The sequence below is a fragment of the Tachyglossus aculeatus genome, chromosome 22 (genome assembly GCF_015852505.1).
Source record: "Tachyglossus aculeatus isolate mTacAcu1 chromosome 22, mTacAcu1.pri, whole genome shotgun sequence".
NCBI lineage: Eukaryota > Metazoa > Chordata > Mammalia > Monotremata > Tachyglossidae > Tachyglossus > Tachyglossus aculeatus.
Genome location: NC_052087.1, coordinates 34245303 through 34266880, shown reverse-complemented (window position 1 = coordinate 34266880; position 21578 = coordinate 34245303). Strand labels below are relative to the sequence as shown.

At 48.4% G+C, this 21578-nt stretch overlaps 1 protein-coding gene across 1 annotated transcript in view; it reads left to right on the top strand.

Annotated features, from left to right (window-relative positions):
• LOC119943348 (oxysterol binding protein) overlaps nt 1-21578 on the top strand; it is a 53868-nt gene that overhangs the window by 20176 nt on the left and 12114 nt on the right. The window contains exons 2-9 of the mRNA XM_038764262.1: nt 3837-4045; nt 7496-7746; nt 14953-15151; nt 15565-15667; nt 16155-16209; nt 17844-17975; nt 19056-19301; nt 21283-21403. Of these exons, the coding sequence (XP_038620190.1) occupies nt 3850-4045; nt 7496-7746; nt 14953-15151; nt 15565-15667; nt 16155-16209; nt 17844-17975; nt 19056-19301; nt 21283-21403 (1303 nt within the window). The 5' untranslated portion in view covers nt 3837-3849. The remainder of the gene's footprint in view (nt 1-3836; nt 4046-7495; nt 7747-14952; nt 15152-15564; nt 15668-16154; nt 16210-17843; nt 17976-19055; nt 19302-21282; nt 21404-21578) is intronic.

The following is a 21578-nucleotide window of genomic DNA, read 5'->3' as shown; positions in this document are numbered from 1 at the left end:
GCCAGCACAAATGTTGCCAATTTGTACTTCCCAAGCGCTTAGTACAGTGCCCTGCACACAGTAAGCACTCAATAAATACAATTGAATGAATGAATGAAAGTGGGCAGTGGGTGAAGCTGTGGAGGGAGGGCCCGGACCCTCTGTGTAGGTGTTTTGAAAGTCAGGGAGGCTTTGCTGCTCCTGAGCTCAGGATCGGGGAGTGAGTAATCTTAGTTTTGGTCTTTCCAGGTTCATTATTTTCCTTTCCTTGCCAGCTCCTCCTAAGTGGGGACTAGCTTCAGTTGATATGCTTTTTTGAAAATTCTCAAAACCCTAGTACAAAAGTATACATAAAGTAGCTGTTCTGCAGGTATCCCTCTTAATCATCCTCCTCATATAGGTGCCTTTACTTATAGCTTTGTTCTGTTGTACTCTCCCAATTGCTTAGTACAGTGCTTTGCACACAGTATACGCTCAATAATTACGATTGAATGAATGAGCCCTTCAGCCAGACTCCAAAGTGTTCAAATGAAGCTCCCACCCTGACCCCAAACCAGCCTTCCCATTGTGGCTACTAAATCTTAACTTGGGCCCCCACCTCTCCCTCCCAAACCCCACCTCCAAACAATTCCCCTGGCCAGAATAATGGATTCCTGAACTACCTGAGGTTAAAAATGTAGGGCCTCCCTTAGCTGGACTCTTCCTTTTTAGGGTAAAGCCATGTCCGGTTGAGGAAAAAACCTCAATGGCTCCCCTGGTCACCTCATAATAATAATAATAATAATAATGTTGGTATTAAGCGCTTACTATATGCCAAGCACAGTTCTAAGCGCGGGGGTAGATGCAGGGTAATCAGATTGTCCCACATAGGGCTCACACTTTCCATCCCCATTTTAAAGAAGAGGTAACTGAGGCACCGAGGAGTTAAGCGACTTGCCCAAAGTCACACAGCTGACAAGTGGCGAAGGTGGGATTAGAACCCACGGCCCCTGACTCCTAACCCCAGGCTCTTTCCACTAAGCCACGCCGCTTCTCTGCTTCTGCTTCTCATCTCAGAGAAGCAGCGTGGCTCAGTGGAAAGAGCCCGGGCTTTGGAGTCAGAGGTCATGGGTTCAAATCCCGGCTCCGGCAATGGTCAGCTGTGTGACTTCGGGCAAGTCATTTAACTTCTCTGGGCCTCAGTTACCCCATCTGTAAAATGGGGGTGAAGGCTGTGAGCCCCCCGTGGGACAACCTGATCACCTTGTAACTTCCCCAGCGCTTCGAACAGTGCTTTGCACATAGTAAGCGCTTAATAAATGCCATTATTATTATTATTATCTCATCCTCCTCATCGGAGGAGGACATCATGCTGCTTCTACACCAGGCATTTCCCTGAGGCCTGACTTCTGACACCAGAGCTGCCGTGGCGCCCTGGGTATTTTGAAGACACCCGCCAGGCGCAGTCTTTATGGGGTCTGGGAAACTTCTCCATGGGGATAAATCGGAGGACACACCCAACTTCAGAAGGCCGGATCGGATCGTGAAAAGCACCCTTCAGAAGGCCCGGATCGTGAAAAGCACCCTCTTAGAGGATTGTAATGAGGGGACCAGCTGGTGCCCTTGGAAGGGAGAGCCTACCAGTCAGCTGCCCTCCTGTAATTCAGCTTGTATTATTCATAGAGTAACCGAAGCCTCGGGGGTAAGAATAGTCAGCCAACGTGGCTCGAATTACGGCCCGTTGGCTGATGGAGGGGGAGAGCGGGAGTGGGGAGAGAGAGCGCTCAGTCCATTGAGAATCCACCCATCATCATCTCTCTCCTGCAGTATTTGAGGAAGGAATGAACATTCAGGGAGGGGAGTGTGTGCAGGAAGGAAAGGCCGCCGTCCTGACTGTGAGCCCACTGTTGGGTAGGGACTGTCTCTATATGTTGCCATCTTGTACTTCCCAAGCGCTTAGTACAGTGCTCTGCACACAGTAAGCGCTCAATAAATATGATTGATTGATTGAACGGTTAGAACTTTCTCCTGCCCGCCGGACCTTCGTGGTCGGAGAAGGGGCTAGATGTTGCCAACTTGTACTTCCCCAGCGCCTAGTACAGTGTCCTGCACACAGTAAGCGCTCAATGAATGAATGAAAGGGGCGCACCTGCCCCGGCATGCAGCAATTCCGGGCGCTCCAGGTGGGTTTGGCCTCAGGGCCACGCAGAAAGGGAGATAGCTCCTCTTTGTACCGGGCACGCTTGTCAGAGGACTTTGACCTCTTTATGGTCCCGAGCCAGACAGTGGAAAGGGCAGACTCAATAACCCGAGAGCATTTCTTTGGCCCGCTTTAACCACCAAATATCGGTGCGGAAGCCAGGCCGGCAGGGGAAATGTGAAAGGCCTCTGCAGATTCCGTCAGCCTTTTTCCAAACTCGGGCCCGATATTTCTTGTAAAATCCTTGCTGACCATGGAGCGGTACAGGGAAGTTCAAGAAGGCGCTCTATATTTAGGGCTGTCAGTCGCTGGAGATCAAAGAGGAAGAGGGGAAATCTTTACACCCGGGCTTCTGGGAATGGGCCCACTGAATTTCCCCCAGCTATTATTAGGATGTCCCAGGCGGCTGGGGTAGGGGGGGGACCATGGGCCTCAAGAATGGCTCGGGAAGACTGATAATCTTTTACGCAATGTGACTTCTTCCTCACCCCTTGAAAGGTTAACTTCTACAAAAAAAAAAAAATAAGAACATCAGAGCTGTCGGATTTTCGTTTTGCTCAAGTTATGTCATTTGGTTAGAATACCGGAGAATTAAGAGGGAAGAAAGGCAGTAAGTCTTATGTATTGAGCGTAGTACCAAACACTCAGGAGAGAATAGAATTCAGTAGAATTAGTGGGCGTGATCCCTACCCTCAAGGAGCTTACACTCCTCTTCCGATCAGCTCTACGGACTAAAATTTAGGAAGCCCTAATGCGACCCTTCCTATCAGTTCTGTACACTAAAATTTGAGAACTCCCAACATTTCAGTTCCTACCCAGATGAGAGTTTGTTTCAGCAAAATGGGGCTGAAACACACATCGTGCCGGGCGAGCAGTAGGTAAATTACTTTGCTGAGAAATTGACTCTTCCCGCAGTGAGAGGGGCAGCCCAACCACCAATTCTCTGCTGCAAAAAGAGTGGGTTCCTAAGGAGAGCTCCCTCCCCACTCCAGCCCAATCCATACAGTACCTTTCCTGGAGTTTTTGACGGGTGGTGGAAAAATCCATAACAAACCTGCCTGTTACAAACCTAGTGTCGTTTCAAAACCCTCTTAGTGCACCGAAAGAAATCTATCAAAGTACCACGTGCTTACAAAGTGCAGAGCACTGTCCTAAGTCCTTGGGAGAGTACACTACAATAGAATTGTATTCTGTTCACAGTTCCCCTCTAGACTGTAAGCTCATGGGCAGGAAAGGTGTCTCTCCCAAGTGCGGAAAGGTGTCTCTTATATTGTACTCCCCCAAGTGCTTAGTACAGTGCTCAGCTCATTTATCTATTTATTTTATTAATGATGTGCATCTAGCCTTCTATTTATTCTAATGACTTGGTACCAGTCCACATGTTTTGTTCTGTTGTCTGTCTCTCCCTTCTAGACTGTGAGCCCGTTGTTGGGTAGGGACCGTCTCTATATGTTGCTGACTTGTATTTCCCAAGCGCTTAGTACAGTGCTCTGCACACAGTAAGCGCTCAGTAAACATGATTGAATGACTAGTAAGTGCTCAATAAATAGGATTAATTGAGTGACTGACAGAATTAGCGGTCACGTTCCTTCCCCTTAACGAGCGTACAGTCTAGAGGGGGAATTCCAGCCCTGCATCCCCAATTCCACGAGGCCCATCTCCATTTCTCTTGTTGCAGATCCAAGGCCGAAATGCGTCACACCTGCCGCGGCACCATTAACTTGGCCACGGCCAACATCACCGTGGAGGACTCCTGCAACTTCATCATCTCCAACGGGGGAGCCCAGACCTACCACCTGAAGGCCAGCTCTGAAGTGGAGAGGCAGCGATGGGTCACGGCTCTGGAACTGGCCAAGGCCAAGGCCGTGAAGATGCTGGCGGAGTCGGGTAAGCCGGCCGGGCCCCGGGAAAGGTCTCCTCGGGCAACTCCCTCCCTCAGGCTCACAGGGGACCAGACGTCTCCCGTCGCTGTCAGCTCCACATGTGGCTCCGTCAGCGCCCAGGTGGATGGCAGTCATTCGGTCGATCGTATTTATTGAGCGCTTACCGGGTGCAGAACGACAATATAGCAGACACATCCCCTGCCCACAACGAGCTTACGTCCCTCATCTGCCTTTTTGCTATTCCTTTAAGAGCACCCCGGGTTTCTGGTCCTCCAGGCACTTCTCCTGTGACAGAGATCACCTCCTTTTCCTCTTCTACAATTGAGATGCCTTCCCAAGCGTCTCATGCGATTTTATGCGTGAGAGACAACCCGGCCTGCTGACTCAGTCTTGCAGTTAGCACGGGTCACAACCTGGATCCCCCAGGAATCCTTTCCCCCCGCCCCAGAGTCGAAGGATTTGTCTTTTGAATTGCCCGGTATTAATTATGTATTGTTTAAAATCCCACATCCCAGGCTCAGTAGCTTCATGTGATGACTTCTCCCTTTTAGATAAACCAATGGACGGGCAGATCCTTGCAAGGATCAGTCAGTCAGTCGTATTTATTGAGCGCTTACTGTGTGTGAAGCGCTTGGGAGAGTACAATATGATAATAGACAACATTCCCTTGCCCTCAATGGGTTTATAGTCTATAAGGGGGGGGGGGGGGGGGGGAGAGACATCAATCATCACCAATCGTATTTATTGAGCGCTTACTATGTGCAGAGCACTGTACTAAGCACTTGGGAAGTACAAATTGGCAACATATAGAGACAGTCCCTACCCAACAGTGGGCTCACATCAATAGAAATAAATCAATTACAGGTATGTCCAAAAGTGCCATGGGGCTGTGAAAGCCACACTGTTTCCCTTGTTTGCAGTCCAGTTTTCTGCTGCTTCTCTCCTATCTAACCAGCGGCCCCCATAGACAGGGAAACTGTCCCAACAAGGGGTAGGTAGTTTCCGCTGAGTTTCGTGTTAAAGTGGGTGCTGTGGCTTGCTAAGAAACCGAGCCTCTTCCGTGTGCAGAGAAATCCACCGAGCGGCAAGAGCCCCGTTGTGAAAGACACCAGCCTCTCGAATCATATTTTACCCTTGTTCCTTCCTCATTGTCAGGCAGATTGGGCAGGCAGGTTTTTTTTTTTTTCATTTTTCTTGCTCTCGCCCCTGCCGATCCGACAGCCCTAGAGAGTGAAGTAGTCGAACGGATTCTGTGCGTGCCATAGTTAACCAGTGTAAAGCCTCCGTCCCGCTGCCTCCACAGTTCGGGGGGAGGGGGTGTCTCCGAGTAGGAGGGACACCACTTTGTAAAATGCCCAGCCTGAGCGGATTTTGTCTCAAAGGCCTCCCGTCCCTCCCGTCCCCAAGGAAGTGGACTGAAATAATAATAATAATAATGATGGTATTTGTTAAGCGCTTACTATGTGCAAAGCACTGTTCTAAGCACTGGGGGGATACAAGGTGATCAGGTTGTCCCACGTGGGGCTCACAGTCTTAATCCCCATTTTCCAGATGAGGTAACTGAGGCACAGAGAAGTTAAGTGACTTGCCCAAGGTTATACAGCTGACACTTGGCGGAGCCGGGATTTGAACCCGTGACCTCTGACTCCAAAGCCCGGGCTCTTTCTGCTGAGCCACGCTGCTTCTCTGAAATCCTGTACTCGCTTCACACGGGGCCCTTCGAGCATCCACTGGATGATAGCGGATTGCCGATAACAATCAGCTTGGGCTGGATTGGACCCGGTGACCCGGAGGTCAAAGGCTCTCTAAGCTCTTCCCATTCATTCATTCAGTCGTATTTATTGAGCGCTTACTGTGTGCAGAGCACTGGACTAAGCACTTGGGAAGTACAAGTTGGCAACTTATACAGACGGTCCCTACCCAACAGCGGGCTCACAGTCTAGAAGGGGGGAGACAGACAACAAAACAAAACATATTAACAAAATAAAATAAATAGAATAAATATGTACAAATAAATAGAGTAATAAATACGTCCAAACATATATACAGGTGCTGTGGGGAGGGGAAGATGCCAGGTGATCAGGTTTCCTCTTTCATTCATTCATTGTTCGTATTTATTGAGCGCTTACTGTGTGCAGAGCACTGGACTAAGCGCTTGGGAAGTACAAGTTGGCAACTTATACAGACGGTTTCTACCCAACAGCGGGCTCACAGTCTAGCAGGGGGGAGACAGACAACAAAACAAAACATAGTAACAAAATAAAATAAATAGAATAAATATGTACAAATAAAATAAATAAATAGAGTAATAAATACGTACAAACATATACAGGTGCTGTGGGGAGGGGAAGATGCAAGGTGATCAGGTTTCCTCTTTCATTCATTCATTGTTCGTATTTATTGAGCGCTTACTGTGTGCAGAGCACTGGACTGAGCGCTTGGGAAGTACAAGTTGGCAACTTATACAGACGGTTTCTACCCAACAGCGGGCTCACAGTCTAGCAGGGGGGAGACAGACAACAAAACAAAACATAGTAACAAAATAAAATAAATAGAATAAATATGTACAAATAAAATAAATAAATAAATAGAGTAATAAATACGTACAAACATATACAGGTGCTGTGGGGAGGGGAAGAGGCAAGGTGATCAGGTTTCCTCTTTCATTCATTCATTGTTCGTATTTATTGAGCGCTTACTGTGTGCAGAGCACTGGACTAAGCGCTTGGGAAGTACAAGTTGGCAACTTATACAGATGGTCCCTACCCAACAGCGGGCTCACAGTCTAGAAGGGGGGAGACAGACAGCAAAACAAAACATATTAACAAAATAAAATAAATAGAATAAATATGTACAAATAAAATAAATAAATAGAGTAATAAATACGTACAAACATATACAGGTGCTGTGGGGAGGGGAAGAGGCAAGGTGACCAGGTTTCCTCTTTCATTCATTCATTGTTCGTATTTATTGAGCGCTTACTGTGTGCAGAGCACTGGACTAAGCGCTTGGGAAGTACATGTTGGCAACTTATACAGACGGTCCCTACCCAACAGCGGGCTCACGGTCTAGAAGGGGGGAGACAGACAACAAAACAAAACATAGTAACAAAATAAAATAAATAGAATAAATATGTACAAATAAATAGAGTAATAAATACGTCCAAACATATATACAGGTGCTGTGGGGAGGGGAAGATGCAAGGTGACCAGGTTTCCTCTTTCATTCATTCATTCAGTTGTATTTATTGAGCGTTTACTGTGTGCAGAGCACTGGACTAAGCGCTGGAGGGGATGCAAGGTGATCAGGTTTCCTCTTTCATTCAGTCGCAGTCCCGGGAGCCATCCAGCCTTCCCTCCCGTCCCCTCTGTCACACACAGTCAGGGACTTCTCCGTCACAGCGAGGTCTCACGCGGGCCGCCGGACTCACCCGACCCGCCCTGTCCTCCCGCAGACGAGTCCGGGGACGAGGAGTCCGTCTCTCAGACGGACAAGACGGAGCTGCAGAACACCCTCCGCACCCTCTCCAGCAAGGTGGAGGACCTGAGTACTTGCAACGACCTGATCGCCAAGCACGGCACCGCCCTGCAGCGGTCCCTCAGTGAGCTGGAGTCTCTCAAGTTGCCCGCCGAGAGCAACGAGAAGATCAAGCAGGTCAACGAGCGGGCCACCCTCTTCCGCATCACTTCCAACGCCATGATTAATGTGAGTCCGGCAGCTGAGCCGCAGATCATCATCATCAGTCGTATTTATTGAGCGCTTACTGTGGGCAGAGCACTGTACTAAGCGCTTGGGAAGTACAAGTGAGTCTCCGGAAATCGGGACCCTCCGAGGGTATCGCATCTCCCACCACCACGCGGGGGATTTGCAGGGAGGCTAAAGTCGTCTTAGCTTTTACATAAGACGGCCCTGGCCGCACGCGCCAAACGAGCCTCCTGCTCTTGGCCGGGAGTCGTGAGTTAGCCACGATGCCTAACTCAGAAACGGTGTGGCCTAGTGGAAAGAGCACCGGCTTGGGGGTCAGAGGACCTGAGTTCTAATTCCAGCTCTGCTGCCGACCTGCTTTGTGACCTTGGGCAAGGTATTTCAATAATGATGCCATTTGTTAAGCGCTTAGTTTGTGCAGAGAATTGTTCTAAGTGACGGGGAGGATACAAGGTGATCAGGTTGTCCCACATGGGGCTCACAGTCTTAATCCCCACTTTACAGATGAGGTTACTGAGACACAGAGAAGTTAAGCGACTTGCCCAAAGTCTCGCAGCTAACAGTTGGCGGAGCTGGAATTTGAACCCATGACCTCTGACTCCCAAGCCCGTGGTCCTTCCACTGAGCCACGCTGTTTCTCATAATCATAATAATAGCAATAATAATTCTGGTATTTAAGTGCTTACTATGTGCCAGGAACTGTACTAAGTGCTGGGGTAGATACAAGCAAATCGGTTGGACACAATCACTGTCCCACATAGGGTCACAGTCTCAATCCCCATTTTACAGATAAGGTTATTGAGGCCCAGAGAAGTGAAGTGACTTTCCCCAGGTCACACAGCCAGAATTAGAACCCACGACCATCTGACCCCCAGGCCAGTGCTCTTTCCACTACGCCATGCTCTCTGGGCCTCAGTTTCTTCATCTGTAAAATGAGAATTCAGTACCTGTTTTCCTTCCTACTTAGACTGAGTGCCCCATGTGGGACCTGATTATCCAGGGTATACCCCAGTGCTTAGTACAGTGTTTAGCATATAGGAAGCACATAACAAGTACCACAATTATTATTATGCCCCTCCACTGAACTCATTTGGAGTGTTGTCCCTTTCCTTCTAATGCCTTTTGTCCTGCGGGGCAGAGGGGTAGCCAACTGGTCGGTCAATCAATCAGTTGTATTTATTGAGCACTTACTGTGTGCAGAGTAGTGAATTATGTTTGCGGCAGTGGCACAGGAGAGAATCGAGGGCACGGAGACTCGGGTTTACTGCGCGGAAGGAGGCAGTGGTAAACCACTTCAGTATTTTTACAAGAAAACTCTATGGATACACTCCCAGAACGATTGCAGATAGAGGTGGGGCGTTCTGGAAGAGAATTGTCCATGGCGTCGCTAATGGGTCGGACACGACTGGACAGCATAAGACAACAACAACAGAGTGCAGTATAACAGCTCCCTGCCCACAACAAGCTCACAGTCTAGAGACCAAGGTGTGGACTCAGTTTTAGAAGACTGGGTATTCTGTGTCCAAATTCACCACTGCCCTTTGGGATTAGGAAACATACTTAACCCTCTACTCCCTTCCCTTCTTTCGAGAGTACTTGACACCTTCCCATTCCAACTTCCTGTTCCACTTGGATGGATGTTATGAAGATTAGAAATGTTTTCCAAACAGTTGGGGTGAAAATAGGTAAAAACCAAGTAGAGACATTAGGTGCTTAGGAGCATATAAGTAAACAGTGGTGTCTTTCACTGCAGGAGACTCTAGTCTGTGGGTCTTGTCAAGACCAACGGAAGAACATTAAAAGGGTTTTTATAAGGCAGAGGAAAAGAGTGATCTGGGGCTGGAAGGATTTGAGGCGATTTTGGAAGGATTGAAAAGTCGGCTTCCTCATTGCGAACATAGGGAGATTGATAACTAGGCTCTATTTTTATGTTATTTCTCCAAAACCTTTTGGGTATTCCCCAAACTGTATCTAACCCGTCCATGTAAGGCAGAAAGTAGGGCAGGGATGAGCCTCATTTGCTAGTGAGGTAAGGATGCAGAGAGGTTAAAAGTGACTTCCCCGAGACCACTCAGTGAATCAAGCCACAGAGACACTGATTCCCTTGGGGGTCTGGGTTTTTCTCTAAGCCACTGTGGCATCAGGCGGGGGCTAGAAAACAAAAAGGAAAAGTCCGGTTTTGCCACCTTTTAACCCATCGTCCATCAGCACCTAAAGAGCGGCATGGTCCTGGTCTCACCACATTTTAGGAAGGATGGAAGCGAGCCGAAGAAGGTAATGATGATCGAGGAATGGAGAAGCTCCCGGGTGTGGAGAGGCTGGAATGGTTGAGTGCCTGAATCTGGAAAGATCAAGGCCCAGAGGGAAAGGGATTGAAATCTGCAGAACTTGGGAGTGTGTGGGATAGGCAAACGCAGAATCATTGTTCAGATTCCACAGACCAGGACGAGAGCTGTCGAAGCTGAATAGTGAGGAGTCCAAGACAAACCAAAGGAAACACCTCTTCACACAGCAGATAGTGAGCATACAGGGTTTGTTACCTCAAGAAGTTGTGCAGGCAGACTACTGCAGCAGATTCAAGAGGAGTTTGGTTAAATTCATTGATAACTAATCCATAGTGATGTAGTGTGCAAAGTTAAAGGATTAGGTTTTGCATCCCTAAAAATGAGGTGACTGACTGTCAGGGAGGGCAACTGCAGTAGTGGTAGTAATGTTTAGTAAGTACCCTACTATGTGCAAAGCACTGAGAAGCAGCGTAGGCCCAGTGGATAGAGCACAAGCTTCGGAGCCAGAAGGACTTTGGTTCTAGTAACGGTTCCTGTCTGCTTTGTGATCTTGGGCAAGACACTTTACATCTCTGTGCCTCAGTTCCCTCATCTGTAAAATGATTAACCTGATTAACTTGTATCTACCCCAGTGCTTAGAACAGTGCCTGGCATGTAGTGAGCATTTAACAAATACTATAAACAACACCACCACCACTCTTCCAGCTGTCATTGTGATCCCGTGATCTCTCTGGGGGCTCATGGGGTAAGAATAAGTGGTCAGGGAGAGGGGCTTGGCAGCAGACACACTAGGAAAGCGAAGCCAAGATAAATGGAAAAACAACATAAAAGAGCTCAGAGTCCAACTGATCTGGAGGTAAAGGAGACCAGTAGGAGCCTCAGGGTGCAGCCACCCAAGTCACCACCTTCCAAACACCCCCAAAGCCTTGCCAGTATTCTAAAATAATGATAATAATTGTGGTATTAAGTGCTTACTGTGCGCCAGGCACTGTACAAAGCGCTGGGGTGGATACAAGCAAATTGAATTGGATACAATCCCTGTCCCATATGGGGCTCAAAGTCTCAATCCCCACTTTGCAGAAGAGCTAACGCACAGAGAATTTAAGTGACCTGTCCAAGGGCACGCAGCAGACTGTGTAAGGGCCACCTGCTGCTGCTGCTGCTGCTTAAATAATAATAACGATGATGGTATTAAGTGCTTACTATGTACCAAGCACTGTTCTAAGCACTGTGGTAGATACAAGGTAATCAAGTTATTCCACGTGGGGCTCACAGTCTTAATTCCCATTTTACAGATGGGGTAACTGAGGCCCAGGGAACCTCATAACCCCGCAGACCCAGGACATGATGGGAGCAGGTCTGGCGGGAAGGGCGACTGGGGTCATTGGGGACTTGGGGCTAATGGGCCTCTCCTTTTCTTAGTCAGTTGTATCGATCGCTTACTGTGTGCCGAGCACTGTATGAAGCACTTGGGAGCGTACAGCATGCTAACAGACACGTTCTCTGCCCACAACAAACTTACAATCTAGAGCTTACACTTTCTGGAAGAAGGGGTCTTTGGCCTTAATGGTCCCCTGAGGCCGGAAATGTTAATTCCTAAGCAGGTGGGTTTCTTGTAGTCAATCAAAATTAGAACCCTCCAGTGCTGGGCTTTTCCTAAAGGCGAAGAGATTAAACCGTTGCTAATGTTTTAAGGAAGCAGCACTCCAAGGAATCGAAGACAATACGGGCTCTCCGGAGCCATCCACCCTCACGGGGTAAAATTCTACCAAACCTAAAGGAGAACGCTCACTCCTGAAATTCTTTCACAAAATTATAATTTCAGCTTCAACCAGGCCCCTGCTGCTGTGCCTGGGGGTAATCGATCAATCGATAGATCCGTCAAGGGTGCTTACTGTGTGCAGAGCACTGTACAAAGCCCTTGGGCGAGTACAGTATGGCAAATTTGATAGACCCGTTCCCTCCCCACAGCAAATTTACAATCTAAGGGGCTCCTTTCAACATCCCGATCCATCCAGCCTGATGACAGACTCTCCATTCTGTTATATCCTAGAGCAGGCACGGATTGGCTGTTGTTTGGAATTATTCCTCCCACCCGATTCCAAACTCTCCTCTCTCCCTGCACTGACCCCACCATTTTCACATTTGGTCTTTTCCTGGTTTCTTCCCTCTTCTCTCCTATCCTGCAGTAAGAAGAGCTAGAGTGAAATCTCTTTGGTAGAATTCCTGAGCAATTCTCAGGAGAGATGTTGGTCTCGAGTTGGGAAAGGAGGATTGCACCACTCTAACTTGGCCTCTGAATTTTTACTTTCCAGGAATCCTAACCGGGTGATGTTTACAGCCTGTAGAAGTGATAAATTTAGACTGTGAGCCCACTGTTGGGTAGGGACTGTCTCTACATGTTGCCAATTTGTACTTCCCAAGCGCTTAGTACAGTGCTCTGCACACAGTAAGCACTCAATAAATACGATTGATGATGATGATAAATTCTTTGTGCTGGTTATTTGAGACTTTCCATAGTTTTTTGGAGATCATTTCCAGTCCATTCTAGACTTTAGAAGGGACTTATTTACTTTTATTAGCTAAATTCCTCAATGGTCTTGTGGGAAGAGCCTGGGAGACGGAAGACATGGGCTCTAATCCTGGCTCTACCACTGACTGGCATTGTGCCTTTGGACAAGCCACTTAGCCCATCTGGATCTCAGTTTCTTCATCTTTAAAATGGGGACGCGATACCAACTCTCTCCCTCCCTCGTAGACGGTGAGCCCCTCAAGAAACAGGGACAGTGTCCAATCTCGTGTCAATCCCGGTGCTTAGTGCCGAGTAAGCACTTAAAAAATTCCGTTTTTGTAGTATAATAATTGGGGGGACGGTAGGGGCATTAACTATTTTTACCTTCTGACCAGGTGAGTGTATCTGTCTCTGGGTTTTCTATTTGTGCTGCTTGGTAAAAACCCTCTTCAGGGCCTTGCTCCGTAAGTTTGGGCACCTTTCCATTTTCATTCAAGATCCTGATTTAGTGAATTCATTGTCGTATTTATCGAGCGCTTACTGTACTAAGCTGTACTGTACTGAGCGCTGTACTGTACTAAGCTCATGGGAGTTGTCCCCCTCTCCATCCCCCCATCTTACCTCCTTCCCTTCCCCACAGCACCTGTATATATGTTTGTACATATTTATTACTCTATTTATTTATTTTACTTGTACATATCTATTCTATTTATTTTATTTTGTTAGTATGTTTGGTTTTGTTCTCTGTCTCCCCCTTCTAGACTGTGAGCCCACTGTTGGGTAAGGACTGTCTCTATATGTTGCCAGTTTGTACTTCCCAAGCGCTTAGTACAGTGCTCTGCACATAGTAAGCGCTCAATAAATACGATTGATGATGATGATGATGATGATGAGTGTACAGTCCAACAATAGGGACATTCCCCGCCCAGAACGATAATAATAACTGTGGTATGTATTAGCACTTATTGTGTGCTTGTACTAATAGCTCTGGTGGATTCAAGCAGGTTGGATTGGACACAGTCCCTGCCCCATGTGAGGCTCACGGTGTTTATGCCCATTTTACAGATGGGGTAGCTGAGACCCAGTGAAGTGACTTGCCCAAGGTCACACAGCAGACAAGTGGCAGAGCCGGGTTTAGAACCCAGGACCTCCTGATTCCCGGGCCCACGCGCGATCCACTACACCCAGGATTCCCGGATGGGGAGCTGACGTACAGCAGCACTCTTCCCATCCAGGCATGGAAGGAGCACTGGCCTGGGAAGTCAGAGGATCTGGGTTCTAATCCCACTCCGCCACCTGCCTTTTGGGTGACCTTGGGCAAGTCACTTCCCCGGGCCTCGATTAGCTCATCAGTAGAATGGGGATTACGACTGTGAGCCCTGTGTGGGGCAGGGACTGCGTCTGACTTGATTATTTTGTATCTTCCGCAGTGCTTGACACATAGTAAGCGCTTAACCAAAACCAAAGTGATTCTTCAAGTTATTATTATTGCTTTTTGTTGTTATTATTATTATTTATTCACTCTTATTTATTGAACACTTACTGTGTGCCGAGCACTTTACAGAGCGCTGAGGAGAGTACATTGCAATAAGCATACACATTCCCTGCCCACAATGAGCTTACAGTCTAGAGGGGAGGCAGACATCAATACAAATAAATAAAATAACAGATAAATACATAAGTCCCATGGAGCTGGGGCCGGGGATGAGTAAAGGGAGCAAGATAATAATAATAATAATAATAATGATGGCATTTGTTAAGCGCTTACTATGTGCAAAGCACTGTTCTAAGCACTGGGGGCAGTGTGATCAAGTTGTCCCACGTGGGGCTCACAGTCTTAATCCCCATTTTTACAGGTGCGGTAACTGAGGCTCAGAGAAGTTAAGTGACTTGCCCAAGGTCACACAGCAGACTTGTGGTGGAGCTGGGATTCGAACCCACGACCTCTGACTCCAAAGCCCGGGTTCTTTCCACTGAGCCACGCTGCTTCTCTAATAATAATGTTGGTATTTGTTAAGCGCTTACTATGTGCAAAGCACTGTTCTAAGCGCCGGGGGGAACACAAGGAGATGAGGTTGTCCCATGTTGGGCTCACAGTCTTAATCCCCGTTTTACAGATGAGGGAACTGAGGCACAGAGAAGTGAAGTGACTTGCCCAAGGTCACACAGCAGACATGTGGGGGGAGGCGGGATTCGAACCCATGACCTCTGGCTCCCAAGCCCGCGCTCTTTCCCCTGAGCCACGCTGCTTCCTAGACTGAATCGGTCTAGATAGGGTGATGCAGAGGGAATGGGAGAAGTGGAAAGGGAAGAGACTTTCTTGTGTTGGCCTTAGAACAGCGCGAGGCGCATAGTAATGGCTGAATCGATACCCCAGTGGTGGTGATGATGATGATTATTGTTATCCAGGCCTGCAGAGACTTCCTCATGTTGGCCCAGACCCACAGTAAGAAGTGGCAGAAAGCCCTGCAGCACGAACGAGACCAGCGCATCCGTCTGGAAGAGACTTTGGAGCAACTGGCCAAGCAGCATAATCACCTGGAGCGGGCCTTCCGGGGAGCCACCGTGCTTCCAGCAAGCACCCCTGGCAGTGCCGGCTCCGTTAAAGGTACCGAAGCGGCCGCTAACTCTCCCAAGCGCTGAGGCCGGCCCTCTGCCCAGAATAATCGCCCAATAAATAAATCCCGGTCCGAGTTCCCGAAACTTAAGGCCCCTGAACTGATGCCTGCTGGGACCCGTTCAGGGAGCGGCTGGAAGTAGCCAGGGTGAAGACTGTAACCTCGTTGTGGGCGGGGAATATGTCTGTTTATTGTTATTGTGCTCTCCCAGTCGCTTAGTACAGCGCTGTGCACACAGTAAGCGCTCAATAAGTGCAACTGACTGACTGGAATTAGCAGCGGTGACTTGCTCACCCACTCCAGGCTTTCGCACCGTTTGCTTCAACACCGCTATCGTGGGTAGTCGCGGAGAACGGGCGGAAAAGCCAGGGCAGGTACAATAAAGTCGACGGTATCTTTGCAGATCAGTGCTGTTCTGGCAAAGGAGACATGAGCGATGAGGACGACGACAATGAATTCTTCGACGCGCCCGAGATCATCACCGTGCCCGAGAGCTTAGGCCACAAGTGAGTAATTCTCCCCGCTCCCCCCTGGTGTGGTCCACGAAAGTCTCTGACCCCTAGCTGGTTTGGGAGGCTTCAGCCGTGCTTGCTTCCAAGAGCTAGGCTCTGGGTTCTTCTGCGGGCGGTGTGGACGTTTTCTACCAAAAGGTTCGGCTCCTTTCATAGCTAGGTTCAAGGATCGGGGCTTCAGCGGAAGTAATGGACATCTCGTGCTTGCTTCCAGAAGTAGGCTCTGGGTTCTTCCGCGGGCGGTGTGGACGTTTTCTACCGAAAGGTTCGACTCCTTTCGTAACTAGATTCAAGAATCGGGGATCCATATGTGAAAGGAGCCTCTCTGCCGAGCTGTATCCGAGAACCCGGGGCCATTGTTGGCCGTAGTGATTTGGTCACAGCTGTTGACGGAGGCCAGTTGTCATTGCGTGTTTTGAAGGAATGGTAAGAACCAGAGCTCACCAACTCTAGTCAGCGTTTTAATGCCTGTGTCTTTCAGACGCACCGGTAGCAACATCAGTGGGGCCAGCAGCGATATCAGCCTGGATGAGCAGGTAAGCACTCCTGGACCTCCTCCAGGAGGCCTTCCCAGACTGAGCCCCTTCCTTCCTCTCCCCTTCGTCCGCCTCTCCATCCCCCCCATCTTACCTCCTTCCCTTCCCCACAGCACCTGTATATATGTATATATGTTTGTACATTTTTATTACTCTATTTATTTTACTTGTGCATATCTATTCTATTTATTTTATTTTGTTAGTATGTTTGGTTTTGTTCTCTGTCTCCCCCTTTTAGACTGTGAGCCCACTGTTGGGTAGGGACTGTCTCTATATGTTGCCAATTTGTACTTCCCAAGCGCTTAGTACAGTGCTGTGTACATAGTAAGCGCTCAATAAATACGATTGATGATGATGATGATGATGATCGATCTATTGATTGGGGTCTGAAGGCAGGGGGGTGTTCATTTGGGAATGGTATAATAATAATTACGGTATTTGTTAAATGCTTACTGTGTGCCAGGCACTCTGCTAAGCGCTGGGGTGGATGCAAGCCAATTGGGTTGGGCACAGTCCCTGTCCCGCATAGGGTGCCCAGTCTTCATCCCCGTTTTACAGATGAGGTAACTGAGGCACAGAGAAGTGAAGCGACTTGCCCAAGGCCACACAACAGACAAGTGGCGGAGTTGGGATGAGAAAACCCATGACCTTCTGACTCACAGGTTCACTTCGCGATGCTGCTGCTGCTCAATGAGTTAGGACTCTGGCGATTGTTAGTAATCTCTTGGGTAACCTTGCGGGGGATCGCTTATTAAAATTTAGGAGGAAACATGGGTTTTTTACTCTTGGACCCTTTTCCTCAAAGGTGGAAAGGAAGCTCCATCAGTCCAGCACTTCGAACAGCTCTTAATAAATGCCATTATTATTATTATTATTATTCTTTGAGAACAACTTAGAGGGTCAGAGAAGTACTCCAAAAGGTCATCGGATCCAGCCCTCTGCCCCATATAAAGCACTGGGTCAGATGGCTGTTGAATCATGGAGAAGCAGCGTGGCATAGTGGATAGAGCACAGCCTGGGAGTCAGAAGGTCATGGGTTCTAATCCCGACTGCCATGTGTCTGCAGTATGGCCTTGAGCAAGTCACTTGACTTGTGGGCCTCAGTTACCTCATCCGTAAAATGGGGATTAGGCTGTGAGCCCCACATGGGTCAGGGAACCGTGTCCAACTTGATTTGATTGAATCCACCCCAGCGCTTAGTACAATGCCTGGCACGTAGTAAGAGCTTAAATACCATTATTATTATTATTATTATTATTATTATTATTATTATTTCTTAGAGAACCAGTATAGCCTCCCTCAGGAGTTTCTTCCAGTGGTCTGACACCCTGTCCATCATGAAGCTCTCTCTTGAGTCCCACTGAAACCTTTCCTGTTGCAATCTTAGACTGTTTCTCCCTGTTTGGTTATATGAAGATGGTTATATGAATATGGTTATATTTCTCCCTGGGAATATGAAGAACAGCCATTCTCATTAAAAAAAACCCTTTCTTCAACTAAATAGCCACATCATCCCATAGCCTGCTGTCTTTATGCCAAGCAGCTCCTCTTTCCTATAGCTTTTCTCTTCATAGGACCAGTTTTCCAACCCTGTAATCCCTCTCCAAGTCCGCTCCCCTTTGTCTTCCCCTCAGTACAAACACCAGATGGAGGAGACCAAGAAGGAAAAGAGAACTCGAATCCCCTACAAACCCAATTACAGCCTCAACTTATGGAGTATCATGAAGAACTGCATCGGAAAGGAACTCTCCAAGATCCCCATGCCGGTGAGGGGCCCTGTGGGGGGGGGGGTCACCCATCTGACCGCTCATCCTTAGGGATCAGAATGGGGGCAGAGGGGCGGCTGGTCAAACCCAGCTAACGGAACGGGTCACGGCCTCTGGGGCCGCTAAAAGATCCTCGAGAGTCCATCTCAGCCTTGCGGAAAAAGGCGAAAAATGGACCAGTCTGCGCAGATTGTTATTAGCCCACCTCCCTCGGAGGTGGGGCTCGGACTCACAGCGCATAGCTGGCTTACACTGGGGCCAAGTGGGCAATAAGGCAGTTTCAAGGCTGACAGAGCATCAGCGCGTAGACCAGGACTTTATCCTGGGCTTTAACTCCTCTTGACTGGGTTATTTTAATAATGGCATTTATTAAGTGCTTACTATGTGCAAAGCACTGTTCTAAGCGCTATTTTGGTTACAGAACTTCTGTCTCTGCCTTAATTCCACCATTAGCCCTTTTAGCCCCTTTGCACTAGTATTTGAGTGTTCTTGGCACCGAGCTACTGCCTGAACCCAAGGTTTGATGCTGTGTGTGGGTGATGCCAAACTTCTCTCTCCAACGCTTGAGAAACGGCGTGGCCTAGGGGGATAGAGCGCGGGTCTGGATGTAAGGAGGACCTGGGTTCTAATCCTGACTCCTCTGCTTGCCTGCTATGTGAAGCAGCGTGGCTCAGTGGAAAGAGGACGGGCTTTGGAGTCAGAGATCATGGGTTCAAACCCCGGCTCTGCCAGTTGGGAAAGTCACTTCTCTGTGCCTCAGTCCCTCGTCTGTAAAATGGGGATTAAGACTGTGAGCCCCCCGTGGGACAACCTGATCACCTTGTAACCTCCCCAGCGCTTAGAACAGTGCTTTGTGCGTAGTAAGCGCTTAATAAATGCCATTATTATTATTATTATTGTTGTTATTATGTGACCCTGGTCAAGTCATCTCACTTCTCTGCATCTCAGGTACCTCATCTATAAAGTGGACTGCAAGCCCCACGCGGGACGGGGACTGACAAACTTCTGTCTACCTCAGCGCCACATAGTAAGTGCTTAAACAAATAGGACCATTCTTCTTATTGTTATCCTTCCCATCAGGTGAATTTCAACGAGCCCTTGTCCATGCTTCAGCGGCTCACCGAAGACCTGGAATATCACGAGCTCCTGGACCGAGCGGCCAGATGCGAGAACTCCCTGGAGCAGCTTTGTTACGTGGCCGCCTTTACCGTGTCGTCCTATTCGACCACCGTCTTCCGGACTAGCAAGCCATTCAACCCGCTCCTGGGGGAGACCTTTGAACTGGACCGGCTCGAGGAAAATGGCTATCGCTCTCTCTGTGAGCAGGTGAGGGGGCCTCTGGGACAGACTGGATGATAGTCCACTTCAGCAGCGTCCCCGATCTGAGGGGCCGAACTGGCCAAAATGTCTTTGGGGGAAAAAGCATCCCTTAGCAGAAATTATTATTATTGTTACTATTAATAATAGTATTTGTTAGGCGGTTACTAGGTGCCCATGGTCTTAGCAATCAATCAATCGTATTTATTGAGCACTTACTGTGTGCAGAGCACTGGACTAAGCGCTTGGGAAGTACAAGTTGGCAACATATAGAGACAGTCCCTACCCAACAGTGGGGTAGTCTTAGCACTGGGGTAGATACAAGGTAATAAGGTTGAACAGGTTGAACACTGTCTTAATCCCCGTTTTACAGATGAGGGAACCGAGGCCCAGAAAAGTGAAGTGACTTGCCCAAGGTCACACAGCAGACAAGTGGCGGAGCCGGGATTAGAACCCAGGTCCTTCTGAGTCCCAGACCCGTACTCTATCCACCAGGCCACGCTGCTTCTCAGTAAATCGCTGAGCCGCGTGGCTTGCTGGACTCCATTCTAAGTTTTCTCTGGTTGACCGTACTAGAGGCTCATCCACTTGGGAATGAAGCAGAAGCTCCTCTCCACTTCTAGACTGTGAGCCCACTGTTGGGTAGGGACTGTCTCTATTGTTGCCAACTTGTATTTCCCAAGCCCTTAGTACAATGCTGTGCAGACAGTAAGCGCTTAATAAATACGATTGATTGATTGATAGAGGGTCATCCACTTGGGAATGAAGCAGAAGCTCCTCTCCATTGGCTCTAAAATAATCAGTCACCTTGCCCTCTCCTACTTCACCTCGCTTTTCTTCTACAGCCCAGCTCACATACTATGCTCCTCTGATGCTAACCTTCTTACTGGGCCTCAGTCTCGCCACCAACCCCTCGCCCACATCTGCCTCTGACCTGGAGCACTCTCCCGCCTCGAATCCTCCGACAATTACTCTGCTCTCCCCGCCTTCGAGGCCTTATTGAAGGCACATCTCCTCCTGGAGGACTTCCCTGCCCCCCCTTTCCTCTTCTCCCACTCCCTCCTGTATCACCCTTGCTGTATCACACTTGCTCCCTTTGTTCTTCCCCCCCTCAGCCCCCCAGCACTTATGAATTATGTTAATGTCCGTCTCCCCCAGTCTAGACTGTAAGCTCCTTGTGGGCTGGGAATGAGTTTGTTGATTGTTCAATCGTATTTAGTGAGCACTTACTGTGTGCAGAGCATTCATTCATTCATTCAATCGTATTTATTGAGCACTTACTGTGTGCAGACCACTGTACTAAGTGCCTGGGAAGTACAAGTTGGCAACATAGATGGTCCCTACCCAACAGCGGGCTCATGGATTTATTGAGCGCTTACTGTGTGCAGAGCACTGTACTAAGTGCTTGGAAGAGCATTCATTCAGTCGTATTTATTGAGTGCTTACTGTGTGCAGAGCACTGTACAAAGCACTTGAAAGAGTATTCATGCATTCCTTCAATCGTATTTATTGAGTGCTTACTGTGTGCAGAGCACTGTACTAAGCTCTTGGGAAGTCCAAGTCGGCAACATATAGAGATGGTCCCAACCCAACAATGGGCTCACAGTCTAGAACGGGGAGACCGACAACAAAACAAAACATGTGGGCAGGTGTCAAGTCGTCAGAACAAGTAGAATTAAAGCTAAGTGCACATCATTAACAAAATAAATAGGATAGTAAATATGTACAAGTAAAATAGAGTAATAAATCTGTGCACACATATATACAGGTGCTGTGGGGAGGGGAAGGAGGTAGGGTGGGGGGGAAGGGGGAGGAAGAGAGTTGTGTTGCATTCTCCCAAGCACTTAGTACAGTACTCTGCACACAGTAAGCGCTCAATAAATATGATTGAATGAATGGCACCCTCAGAAGCAGGGTGCACTGTGTCTCTGCGGGACATTTAAGCTAAACCCTGCCTTTTTGCCCCCTCCCCTTTCTTCCTCTCTTCCAGGTGAGCCATCACCCCCCGGCCGCAGCACACCACGCCGATTCCAAAAATGGCTGGACCTTGCGCCAGGAGATCAAAATCACCAGCAAGTTCCGTGGCAAATACCTCTCCATCATGCCTCTTGGTCAGTTGCCCCCAGTTGCCCCCGTCCCTCAAGGCCCTTCTCGGTTAGGGGTAGAAGTGCATTTCCTGAAATATGTGTGTCAGATTCCTCCTAATAACAATAATAATAATGATGATGGCATTTGTTAAGCGTTTACTATGTACCACACACAGTTCTAAGCGCCGAGGGGGATACA